Raw genomic sequence first — 12447 nt, forward strand, 5'->3', positions numbered from 1 at the left:
ATTGTTTGGAGGTCTGTACAAAACTCTCACTAGCATTTTCTGCCTCTTGGTATTCCACAGTTCCATCCATACAGATTCCACATCATCCAAGCTAATGTCCTTCCTTACTATTGCATTAATTTCCTCTTTAACCTCTAGGCCCCAAGCTCTGGAACTCCCTCTTTAAACCTCTCCGCCTCTCTTCCTCTCTTTCCTCTTTCAAGAAGCTCCTCAAAACATACCTCTTTGACCAAGCTTTTGGTCATTTGCCATAATTTCTTCTTAAGTGGCTCGGTGTCAAATTTTAGCCTGATCACACTCCTGTGAAGCAGCTTGGGACGTTTCATTACATTAAAGGCACAATATAAATACAAGAGGGTCGAAGTAGGATTTTGTACGCTGCTCGTTACCCCGCGCGGAAATCCAAACAGGGCTGCAAAGGCCTACTGTCGTCGCCTCGTCCTAAATTTAGTCGGCTCTTTGGCAGAGATGCCAAGAGGCAGCACTGCGCCAGCTAATGTCACCAGTGTGGTGACGTCATCCAGCATACAACGCCTCTTTGACGCCTCTGTCGCGATATTTGCTTTGTACGGCTGTGGTAACAGGAGGCGGCCGGACAGCCTGGAAAAAGCTGACGCAACAGAGGGGATCTCGGGCGGAATCGCCCAGAAAGGAAGGTAAGTTTTTCTCTTTATTTAGTTCTGCATGTTTTCATGTTCTGCAAGTGTGTGTTAGTGTGTGGGTCAGAGAAGCTGTAGTTAATGTTTTTTTCTTCATGTTTTTTTCCCTAGCATGGTGGGCAGCCTCCCATCAGAAAATTCAGTGGGCTTCCTGAGCTCCCCCCCGCCCCCCCGAGGATGAGTGTGCAGCGCCACTTTTTAGCGCTGCTCTCTCATCTTTGGGTGTTAAAACTGAATTTAGGACTTTGACGCTGTGCCTAACGCCCGGCGGTAAATCAGCACTCAGGCGGTGACACTGCCTCAGAAACAACGGTACCGAATTTCAACACCAAGCTGTTGTTGCTGATTTAAAAAGCATCGTACTGGAAGCCAGCCCCGCCCCCAGAGCGAATGAATGAGCATGGCGAGTTTCTGTCGAGTACAGCCGCTCGAGGAGGCTCTTCAAATCAAGCCCATTTTTTGGACGCACACGCAGTTTTAAAAGTTTTTAAAATATTAAAAAATATTTAACTTACCAAGAAACCGATACATGCGCACCAATGAAACTAATAAATGGTCCAGGATAGTTTGTTTTTTTTAAATAATTTTCAGTGATTTTAACTCAGATTACTCCCAGCTGCAGGACTGGACACTTCTTATTAAAAGTGCTTATTTTTGGTGATGAACGCATTTTCAGCCATAATAATAAATCTGCACCAGGTTAACCGCTCTTAAACACATGAAGGAATATTGTTTAATGGAAAGGGGAGAAAAAAACAAACAGCCACGTTCTTTTACACAGCTCGATTGCGCTGGTTAATTAAACATGTTGCATTTGTGATTTATGCGAATGAGTTTGAGCGGAAGCTTGAACGATGACTTCGCTTCAGGCTAAAAAAACAGAAAAAGCGCAATTTGTTCCCGGTTTGCCGACTGCGGCCAAAGCAGAATGTCTACCCGTCGCTGCCCAGTGTGCGGGGAAAGATTCCTCGCGAAAATCAGACTTTACAGTCATGAGAGAGCCTGCAACCTGTATACAGGCCCGAGGGACCGTATGGCCTACGCCTGCTCCCATTACTTGTTAATTGGAGGCGAGGGAGGAGAGTTGGTAACCGGAGGACACAGATTTCAGATATTTGGCAAAAGAACCAGTGGTCGGGGAGGGGGGAAATGAGGCAAATTTTTTTTGCGGTGCACGATGTTGTGATCTGGAATACACTGCATGAAAGGGTGTTGGAAGCAGATTCAACAGTGACTTTCAAAAGGAAAAATGTTCAGGTCTATGGGGAAAGTGACCGAATAGGACAGCTCTGTCAAAGAGCTAGCACAGGCACAATGGTGAGCAGCTGTGATGAGCTGACAGAGTGGAGACGGAAATGTACCTCCCAACCACCCCTCCCCTCCCCCTTGTCCAATCAGCAGTGCTGACCTGCTACCTATTCCCTACATTGTTTTACGTTTCTTCTCTCCAGTTTTGACCTGGGGAAGCCCCGCCATGGCTCGCACTGACAGGCTCCTGAGGATTTTGTGGGCGCAGAAAATGGCCAGCGTTGTAACGGTGAGCGCAAAGACCCAGACGTCCAGTAAATAAAGTTGGTAGGTGGGCATTCGGTAGGAACGAGGCTTCAAGTGGTCCCCGCTCCCGATGTTCAGGATGGAATCGATCCACCTGCTGGTGAGTTCGGCGGCGGTAAATGGTTGGAATCTCAGCTGCTTGCTGGCTCGGCGTGCACTCTGCTTGAAGCTGCAAGGACAAGATTTTACCAGAGCAATTTTAATGGAACCAAAAAAAGTCGAGACACAGGTTAGCAAAGCCATGAAAAAAGAAAACCAAGCACTCGGGATTATGGGCCCAAATTTCCCCAGGAGTTGCTCCGTTTTTTTTGGAGCAACTTGATTTTTCTGGAGTATCTTTTTCGTTGCATTTCTGGCCATTTAATTTGCGCCAGAGTAAGTGAGTTAGTTAGGTTTTTTTTTGTTTCGTTTTTTTTTCAAAAGGGGGCGTTACCAGCCACTTGCGCTTGTTTTGGCCATTTAAACAAGTTTAGCCAGCTAAAAGTTACTCGAAACTAACTTAGACCAGCATAAGTGGGCACTCTTGAACGTTCAGAAAAACCTTGCAGGGACTTAAGAAATCAGCGCAGATATGGGGGGGAAGGGGACCTTGCAAAGCACTAAACAATTTCACAACAACATTAAAGAAGCAGAAATACATTTAAAGCACCAAGCACTAAACGATGCGATACATTTGCACCAAGCACTAAAAGCAATAAGCAATTAATTAACAAATAAAAAATAGGAGGAACTCTGCACCTAAAGCACCAAGACCAAAGTAATAAGCAATCAATCAATCAGTAAATAAAAAATAAAAAATCGAAGTCCTACCTTAGGGAACGCAGCGGGCCACCGATGAGGGAGCCCATTCAGCCAGGGCTAGGGACGGCATGCTTCGGCCCCTCCCACACAGCCTGCAGTGCGCACTCACAGATTCGGCCTGCCAGGAGCTACTGCACATGCGCGCAGACTCTAGCGCGCATGTGTAGAGGTCCCGGCACTGTTTTCAGCGCCGGGACCTGGCTCCGCCCCCAATCCACTGGGCCACGCTAGGCCATCACCGAGGAGAGGCTGGGGAGCAGCCAGAATCGGGAGGAAGATTTTCGGCGCACTTGGAGGTGGGCAAAAGCGCCGCCCCTCGGGTGAGGGCGCTAGAAAAAGGGGTTGGGGAAATTTGAGCCCTATGTCTGGAGGTATAGAATTGAAAAGTAGGGCAGTTATGCTAAACCTGTATCGAATCTTAGTTAGACTCATCATCATAGGCGGCCCCTCGAACGAGGATGACTTGCTTCCACAAGAGTTCACAGATGTTTCAATGAAGGACCCAATGTTCCAGTCCTGAACTCCAGTTGAGGGGGTGGAAGATGCCTGTGCGTGGATTTTTTTAACGTGTGGTGACCGTTGCACATCAGCTACCACACAGGCTTGACAGAGCTAGGCCTTTATCCAGTGGCAAGGGTTAACCAGGACAACTGGAGACCTAGTGGCACACTACACTTAAGAGTACTGCGTACAGTTGTGGTCGCCAATTTATAAAAAGGATACAAAGGCAGTGGAGGTTCGCCGGCAGCCAAACTGCTCCATTGTATATTTAATTTTGCACCGACAAAACATTATTGTGCAAAATTGAAGAAAATAGCACTCTTGGAGTTGGTAGTTATGCATGATTTATGTGCTGTTAGCACCTAAACAATCTTAACAACTGCAGACAGGATGATGCTGTTGCGAGCATTTAAAATTTGTTTGTAAAGGTTTGCCACCAAATATTAGGAAGAAAAGAACTTGCATTTATATAGTACCTTTCCCATCTCGGGGTATCCCAAGACCACTTCACAGTTATTAAGTCTTGTTTTGTACACATTTCGTATGGACCCGCAAACAGCAATGAAATTAGATTGGTGGTGTTTGTTGAAAGAGTAATGTGGGACAGGTCACTGGAAAAACTCTCCATACTAATTTGAACTGGGCCATAGGATCTTTTAAGAACATAAGAAATAGGAGCAGGAGCAGGCCATTTGGCCCCTCGAGCCTGCTCTGCCATTTAATATCATGGCTGATCTGATCATGGACTCAGCTCCACTTCCCTGCCCGCTCCCCATAACCCTTTATTCCCTTATCACTCAAAAATCAAAAGTAGGTCCCCTACAGTCAGAATCAGGGGAAGTCATAATGGGGAACAAAGAAATGGCAGGCCAATTGAACAATTACTTTGGTTCAGTATTCACTGAGGAGGACACAAACAACCTTCCGGATATAAAAGGGGCCAGAGGGTCGAGTAAGAAGGAGGAACTGAGGGTAATCCTGATTAGTCGGGAAATTGTGTTGGGGAAATTGATGGAATTGAAGGCCGATAAATCCCCAGGGTCTGATGGACTGCATCCCAGAGTACTTAAGGATGAGGCCTTGGAAATAGCTGATGCATTGACAGTCATTTTCCAACATTCCACAGACTCTGGATCAGTTCCTATCGAGTGGAGGGTAGCCAATATAACCCCACTTTTTAAAAAAGGAGGGAGAGAGAAAACAGGGAATTATAGACCGGTCAGCCTGACATCAGTAGTGGGTAAAATGATGGAATCAATTATTAAGGATGTCATAGCAGCGTATTTGGAAAGTGACATGATAGGTCCAAGTCAGCATGGATTTGTGAAAGGGAAATCACGCTTGACAAATCTTCTGGAATTTTTTGAGGATGTTTCCAGGAGAGTGAACAAGGGAGAACCAATTGATGTGGTATATTTGGACTTTCAGAAGGCTTTCGACAAGGTCCCACACAAGAGATTAATGTGCAAAGTTAAAGCACATGGGATTGGGGGTAGTGTGCTGACATGGATTGAGAACTGGTTGTCAGACAGGAAGCAAAGAGTAGGAGTAAATGGGGACTTTTCAGGATGGCAGGCAGTGACTAGTGGGGTACCGCAAGGTTCTGTGCTGGGGCCCCAGCTGTTTACATTGTACATTAATGATTTGGACGAGGGGATTAAATGTAGTATCTCCAAATTTGCGGATGACACTAAGTTGGGTGGTAGTGTGAGCTGCGAGGAGGATGCTATGAGGCTGCAGAGTGACTTGGATAGGTTAGGTGAGTGGGCAAATGCATGGCAGATGAAGCATAATGTGGATAAATGTGAGGTTATCCACTTTGGTGGTAAAAAGAGAGAGACAGACTATTATCTGAATGGTGACAGATTAGGAAAAGGGGAGGTGCAACGAGACCTGGGTGTCATGGTACATCAGTCATTGAAGGTTGGCATGCAGGTACAGCAGGCGGTTAAGAAAGCAAATGGCATGTTGGCCTTCATAGCGAGGGGATTTGAGTACAGGGGCAGGGAGGTGTTAGTACAGTTGTACAGGGCCTTGGTGAAGCCACACCTGGAGTATTGTGTACAGTTTTGGTCTCCGAACTTGAGGAAGGACATTCTTGCTATTGAGGGAGTGCAGCGAAGGTTCACCAGACTGATTCCTGGGATGGCGGGACTGACATATCAAGAAAGACTGGATCAACTGGGCTTGTATTCACTGGAGTTCAGAAGAATGAGAGGGGATCTCATAGAAACGTTTAAAATTCTGATGGGTTTAGACAGGTTAGATGCAGGAAGAATGTACCCAATGTTGGGGAAGTTCAGGACCAGGGGTCACAGTCTAAGAATAGGGGGTAAGCCATTAGGACCGAGATGAGGAGAAACAGCTTCACCCAGAGAGTGGTGAACCTGTGGAATTCTCTACCGCAGAAAGTTGTTGAGGCCAATTCACTAAATATATTCAAAAAGGAGTTAGATGTAGTCCTTACTACTAGGGGGATCAAGGGGTATGGCGAGAAAGCAGGAATGGGGTACTGAAGTTGCATGTTCAGCCATGAACTCATTGAATGGCGGTGCAGGCTCGAAGGGCCGAATGGCCTACTCCTGCACCTATTTTCTATGTTTCTATGTTTCTATCTCTACCTTAAATATATTCAATTACCCAGCCTCCACAGCTCTCTGGGGCAGAGAATTCCATTGATTTACAACCTCTGAGAAAAGAAATTTCTCCTCATCTCAGTTTTAAATGGGTGGCCCTTTATTCTAAGACTATGTCCTCTAGTTTTAGTTTCCCCTATTTGGATAATATCCTCTCTGCATCCACCTTGTCGAGCCCCCTCATTATCTTATATGTTTCGATAAGATCACCTCTCATTCTTCTGAACTCCAATGTGTATAGGCCCAAACTACTCAACCTATCCTCATAAGTCAACCCCCTCATCTCCGGAATCAACTTCGTGAACCATCTCTGAACAACCTCCAATGCAAGTATATCCTTCCTTAAATACGGAGACCAAAATTGTACACAGTACTCCAGGTGTGGCCTCACCAATACCCGGTACAGTTGTACCAGGGCTTCTCTGCTTTTATACTCTATCCCCCTTGCAATAAAGGTCAACATTCCATTTGCCTTCCCGATTACTTGCTGTACCTGCATACTAACTTTTTGTGTTTCATGAACAAGGACTCTCTGTATTGCAGCACTTTGCAATTTTTCTCCATTTAAATTATAATTTGCTTTTCTATTATTTCTGCCAAAGTGGATAACCTCACATTTTCCCATATTATACACCATCTGCCAAATTTTTGCCCACTCACTTAGCCTGTCTATATCCCTTTGCAGATTTTTTGTGTCCTCTTCACAATTTGCTTACCCATCCATCTTTGTATCATCAGCAAACTTGGTTACATTACACTCAGTCCTTTCATCCAAGTCATTAATATAGAGTGTAAATAGTTGAGGTCCCAGCACCGATCTCTGTGGCATCCCATTAGTTACTGTTTGCCAACCGAAAAATTACCCATTTATCCTGACTTTCTGTTTTCTGTTAGTTGGCCAATCCTCTATCCATGCTAATATATTAACCCCAACTCTGTGAGCTTTTATCTAATGCAGTAACCTCTTACATGGCATCTTATCGAATGCCTTCTGGAAATTCAAATACATCACATCCACTGGTTCCCTCTTATCTACCCTGCTCATTACATCCTCAAAGAACTCTAGCAAATTTGTCAAACATGATTTCCCTTTCATAAAACCATGCAAATCTTTAAAAGTGGCAGGACAGGTTAATAAAGCACATGGGATCCTGGGCTTCATAAATAGAGGCACAGAGCACAAAATCCAGAAAGTTATGCTAAACCTTGGTTCAGCCCCAGCTAGAGTGCTGTGTCTAATTCTGGACCCTACAATTTAGGAAGGACGTGAAGGCTTTGAAGAGGGTACAGAGGGTTCCAGTGATGAGGGTTTTCAGTTAAGTGGAGAGACTACCAAAGCTGGGATTGTTCTCCTTGGATCAGAGAAGGCTAAAAGATTTGATAGACGCGTTCAAAATCATGACAGGTTTAGACAGGGTAAATAAAGAGGATCTGTTTCCAATGGCTGAAGGGTCGATAACCAGAGGGCACAGATTTAAGGTGACTGGCAAAAGAACCAGAGGCGACACGAGGAAAGATCTTTATTTATGCAACAAATGGTTAGGATTTGGAATGCACTGCCTGATAGGGCGGTGGATACAGGTTCAATTGTAGCCTTCAAAGGGAATTGGATAAATATTTGAAGGAGAAAAATTTGCAGGAATATGGGAGAAAAGTGAAAAGTGGGACTAACTGGATTGCTCTTCAAAAGAGCTGGCGCAGACTTGATGAGCAGCATGGCCTCCTTCTGTGCTGTTCTATTCCATGATTCTATGAAATCATTTAATATCTGATCAGAACAATGTCACCTCCAGCAACAGCGCACCCTCTGTGCAGCATTGGAGTGTCAGCCTGGATTATGGACTCAAGTCTCTGGGCTTGAACCCGCATCCTTCTGACTCAGATGTGAGAGGGCTACCCACTGAGCCAAAATATATGGACGTTGTAATCCATCTAACTGGGTACTTCTTTTTATGAGAATGTATTTTTATGAGAATGTATTTTTATGAGAATGTATTTTTATGAGAATGTATTTTACGCAGTATGTTGATCTGGAAAGCGCTGCCTGAAAGTGCGGTGGAAGCAGATTCAATAGTAACTTTCAAAAGGGAATTAGATCTCTGCTAAAAAAAAGAAAAACATCTGCAGGGCTATAGGGAAAGGGCAGGGGAGTGGGACTAATCGGTTAGCTCTTTCAACGAGGAGACCCAGGCCCGAAGGTCCGAATGGTATCCTCCTGCGCTGTATTATTCAATGTTATCAATAAAAGAAGCTTCTACAATTCTTTTTCACCATCGAGATACTAAATGCTACATGATTAACATAAGAAATAAGAGCAGAAGTAGGCTATTCGGCCCCTCGAGCCTGCTCCGCCATCAATATCATGGCTGATCTTCTACCTCAACTCCACTTTCCTGCAATGTCCCCATAATCCTTTGATTCCATTATCCAACAATCTATCTATCTCGGTCTTGAATATATGTAATGACTGAGCCTTCACAGCCCACTGGGTTAGAGAATTCCAAAGATTCACCACCCTCTGAGTGGAGAAATTTCCCCTCATCTCAGTCCTAAATGGCTGACTCCTTATTCTGCGACTGTGACCTCCTAATTCTCGACTCCCCAGCCAGGGGAAACATCCTCCCAGTCTTTACTCTGTCAAGCCCCTTAAGAGTTTTATAATCTTACATAGAAACACATTACCTGGGAATGGTCATCAGTTGTGTCAGCTTCCTCACCAAGGTTTCTTCTTCGAGTTCAGACACAGAGATGGAAAGGGCTATGCCTTTGCTCTCCAGCCGGACAATGTTGTCCATCTGGTCATAAAAGAGTGGCAGCCCCAGCACTGGGACCCCGTGGTACACAGCCTGGTGCAAACTGTTTATCCCGCCATGCGATATAAACGCTCGAACCTGTGGGTGTCCTGCATGTAAAGTAACAACTCGTTATTATTTGTCGAATCACACCGCTCACAGATAAATAATTATCAAGCTGACCTTCTATCACATCATTTAAAAAAAAAATTCTCGGTAGATGGTGCTTCGCTGGCAAGGCCAGGCTGGTATCGACTCGTGTCACGAGCTATGGCTCAGTGGGTAGCACACTCGCCTCCGGGTCAAAAGGTTGTGGATTGAAGTCCCACTCCAGCAACTTGAACACATAAATCCAGCCTAACACTGGATGTCTCCAAGCACTTTGCAGTCACTGTTGTAATGTAGGAAACGCGGCACCAATTTGTACACATTAAACTCCCACAAACAGCAATGTGATAATTGGTTTATGTTGTGTTGAGTGAGGGATAAATATTGGCAAGGACACCAGGAATAACTCCCCTGCTCTCTTCTTCAAAATAGTGCTGTGGGATCTTTTACATCCACCTGAGAGGGCAGACGGAGCCACAGTTTAACATCTCATCTGAAAGACGGCACCTCCGACAGTGCAGCACTCCCTCAGCACTGCAGTGTCAGCGTAGATTTATGTGCTCAAGTTCCTGGAGTGGGACTTGAACCCACAACTTTTTGACTCAGAGGCGAGTGTGCTGCCCTTACTCTAATAGCCTTGGTGTTGATCTAACCTTTTCTCAGAGCTGGAAATTGGAGCCGACTTCTCCAACTTTCCCCTTCAAAGGGTGAGTGTCCCTTCCTCCAGTCGTGGTAGATGGCTACCTCTATAAGTGCCGTACCTCAGTATCTGTGATTATGGTGCATGCACTGGCTCTGCCTATGTCATTGTGAGGAAGGCGGAGGCGGGACTAAATCTTCAGCGCAATATTGTCAAAACCCGCCGGACAATCAGCGTACATGATTGTATATAGCCATTTTTCTGGTGGTTCTGCCGTTCTTCTGTGTACATTTATGGTGAGAGATCGAGAGAACCCCAATCAAAATTCCAGCCATATAACATTTTTTAAAAAGGGGATTGGAAAAGCTTTTGAGAGAGTAGACCAGGCCTTACATCTCATCTGGAGTGTCAGCCTAGAGTTTGTGCTCAAGTCTTTGGTGTGGGACTCTGAACACACAACCTTCTGACTCAGAGGCAAGAGTACTACCCACTGAGCCACGGCTGAATTAAGTTCAGTGTGAACAAAATGTAAAAATAGGTATTGCGATTAGAAACTTTGGAACTACAAATTTAATGGTGTTGGTTTACAGGAAACACCACAGGAAAAGGATTTGTGGCTATTGGTGAACACATCATTAAAACTGTCTGCACAGAGTGTGGCAGTGGTAAATAATGCAAACAGAATCGCGTGTCAGCTGTGGCTCAGTGGGAAGCACCCTCGCCTCTGCGTCACAAAGTTGTGGGTTCACGTCCCACTCCAGGAACTTGAGCACATAACTCTAGGTTGACACTCCAGTGCGGTGCTGAGAGAGTGCTGCACTGTTGGAGGTGTCGCCGTTTGGTTTAGATGTTAAACTAAGGTCCTGTCTGCTTTCTCAGATGAAAGGAAAAGATCCCAGTGCACTATTTTGAAGAAGAGCAGGGGAGTTATCCCCGGTGTCCTGGCTAATATTTATCCCTCAATCAACATCACATTAACAGATTATCTGGTCATTATCGCATTGCTGTTTGTGAGAATTGGCTGCTGCGTTTCCTACATTACAACAGTGGCTGCACTCCAAAAAAAAGTACTGCATTGGCTGTAAAGTGCACTGAGACTTGTAGTGGGCATGAAAGGCGCTATGTGAATGCAAGTATTTATTTTTCTTTTTTATCCAGAAACAGAACATGAATCACAGGATGCAATACTGAACCTATACAGGCAGTTGCTTTGTTTCCAGTTGGGGCCGAAATTGATGGCCTTACCGCCCACTGCCGCCGACTGCCGCCGAGATTCCTCTCCGGGTTGCGCCCAGTGCCAGTTTGCACTAGACCTGGAGCGGGCGGGAGGGGAGAACTGCCGGGAACCATCCGCTGATGTCAGCGGATGGCCAAGTGGCGCAAGTGACCTCCCGCCCGCCGAGATGCCAGATTGGTGCGGGCGGGAATCAGTGCCAGCAAGGGGGAAAGACCGCCGACGGGAGGCTGGTCTAACCCCCAAGGTAAGTGTAAAAAACTGAAAAAAAAGGCGAGTGAACTTTTTAATACATTTTTTTTCACAGCGACTTACCTTACTAGTTTCCCCTGAAGATCTTCCAGGTAATTTTTTTTTATCAATCATTTTTATTTTCAGGTCTTCGACCCTCCGTGGGCCCGACTCCATCCTTGGTGGCAAGAGCTTTTGCCGCCGAGATTGGGAGCTCCCGCCCGTTCCCGCCCAGTTTGATGGTGTACGTTGCTCCTTTGCCGCCGGCCCAACTTTAAAATTATTTTTCATCAATTTCCCACCCAAAGTGCCGCCCGGTCTCTCGGCGGCCTTTTGGGCGGCACTTGGCCTTCACCAAGTTCGGCCCCATGGTGTGCTTCTGATCACCATATTACCAGAAGACCATCATGGCACCCGACATCAGAGGCCCGCCTGCCCAACATACAGAGCTTCTGATTGGGATCTGGGCAAGTCCCTTTACACACCCGGTTCGCCCATCCACTCTCCCGCCAAGTGAGCCTCCGCGCCTGGAGTGATCACCTATTTCATCAACCTGTTAACTGTAAATTAAGGAGTGTGTGGCACTTGGACCAGATGCCATGAAACTTGCAAATTCAGAGAGACTGTGATTTTGAAGCAGTCATAAGAACATAAGAACTGGGAGCAGGAGTAGGGCATTCGGCCCCTCGAGCCTGCTCCGCCATTCAATAAGATCATAGCTGATCTTCTACCTCAACTCCACTTTCCTGCACTGTCCCCATATCCCTTGATTCCCTTAATATTAAAATTTTTTTCGATCTCTGTCTTGAATATATGCAAAGACTGAGCCTCCACAGCCCTCTGGGGTAGAGAATTCCAAAGATTCACCACCCTTCTCCTCATCTCAGCCCAAAATTATTCTGAGACTGTGACCCCTGGTTCTAGGCTCCCCAGTCAGAGGAAACATCCTCCCTGCATCTACTCTGTCAAGCCCTGTAAGACTTTTGTACGTTTCAATGAGACTCGCTAGACAGAAGTGCAGGGCAGAGTAACAGGACTATATTGTTGAAGCCCAGTTACCAACTCACAATCTACCAGACTCTGCTTTGGTGGTAAAAACAGAGAGACAGACTATTATCTGAATGGTGACAGATTAGGAAAAGGGGAGGTGCAAAGAGACCTGGGTGTCATGGTACATCAGTCATTGAAGGTTGGCATGCAGGTGCAGCAGGCGGTTAAGAAAGCAAATGGCATGTTGGCCTTCATAGCAAGGGGATTTGAGTACAGGGGCAGGGAGGTATTGCTACAGTTG

General features: G+C 45.8%; 1 protein-coding gene across 3 annotated transcripts in view; it reads right to left on the reverse strand.

Moving 5' to 3' along the window:
* Positions 1-1369: 1369 nt before the first annotated feature.
* The window catches only part of LOC139229754 (UDP-glucuronosyltransferase 3A1-like), a 38233-nt gene continuing 27155 nt past the window's right edge, over positions 1370-12447 (reverse strand). For all 3 annotated transcript variants that reach the window (XM_070861317.1, XM_070861326.1, XM_070861333.1), the window contains exons 6-7: positions 8834-9053; positions 1370-2382 (exon numbers count right to left, since the gene is read on the reverse strand). In XM_070861317.1, the coding sequence (XP_070717418.1) occupies positions 2082-2382; positions 8834-9053 (521 nt within the window). In that variant the 3' untranslated portion in view covers positions 1370-2081. The remainder of the gene's footprint in view (positions 2383-8833; positions 9054-12447) is intronic.

Source organism: Pristiophorus japonicus, chromosome 2 (assembly GCF_044704955.1).
Source record: "Pristiophorus japonicus isolate sPriJap1 chromosome 2, sPriJap1.hap1, whole genome shotgun sequence".
Taxonomy (NCBI): Eukaryota; Metazoa; Chordata; class Chondrichthyes; family Pristiophoridae; genus Pristiophorus; species Pristiophorus japonicus.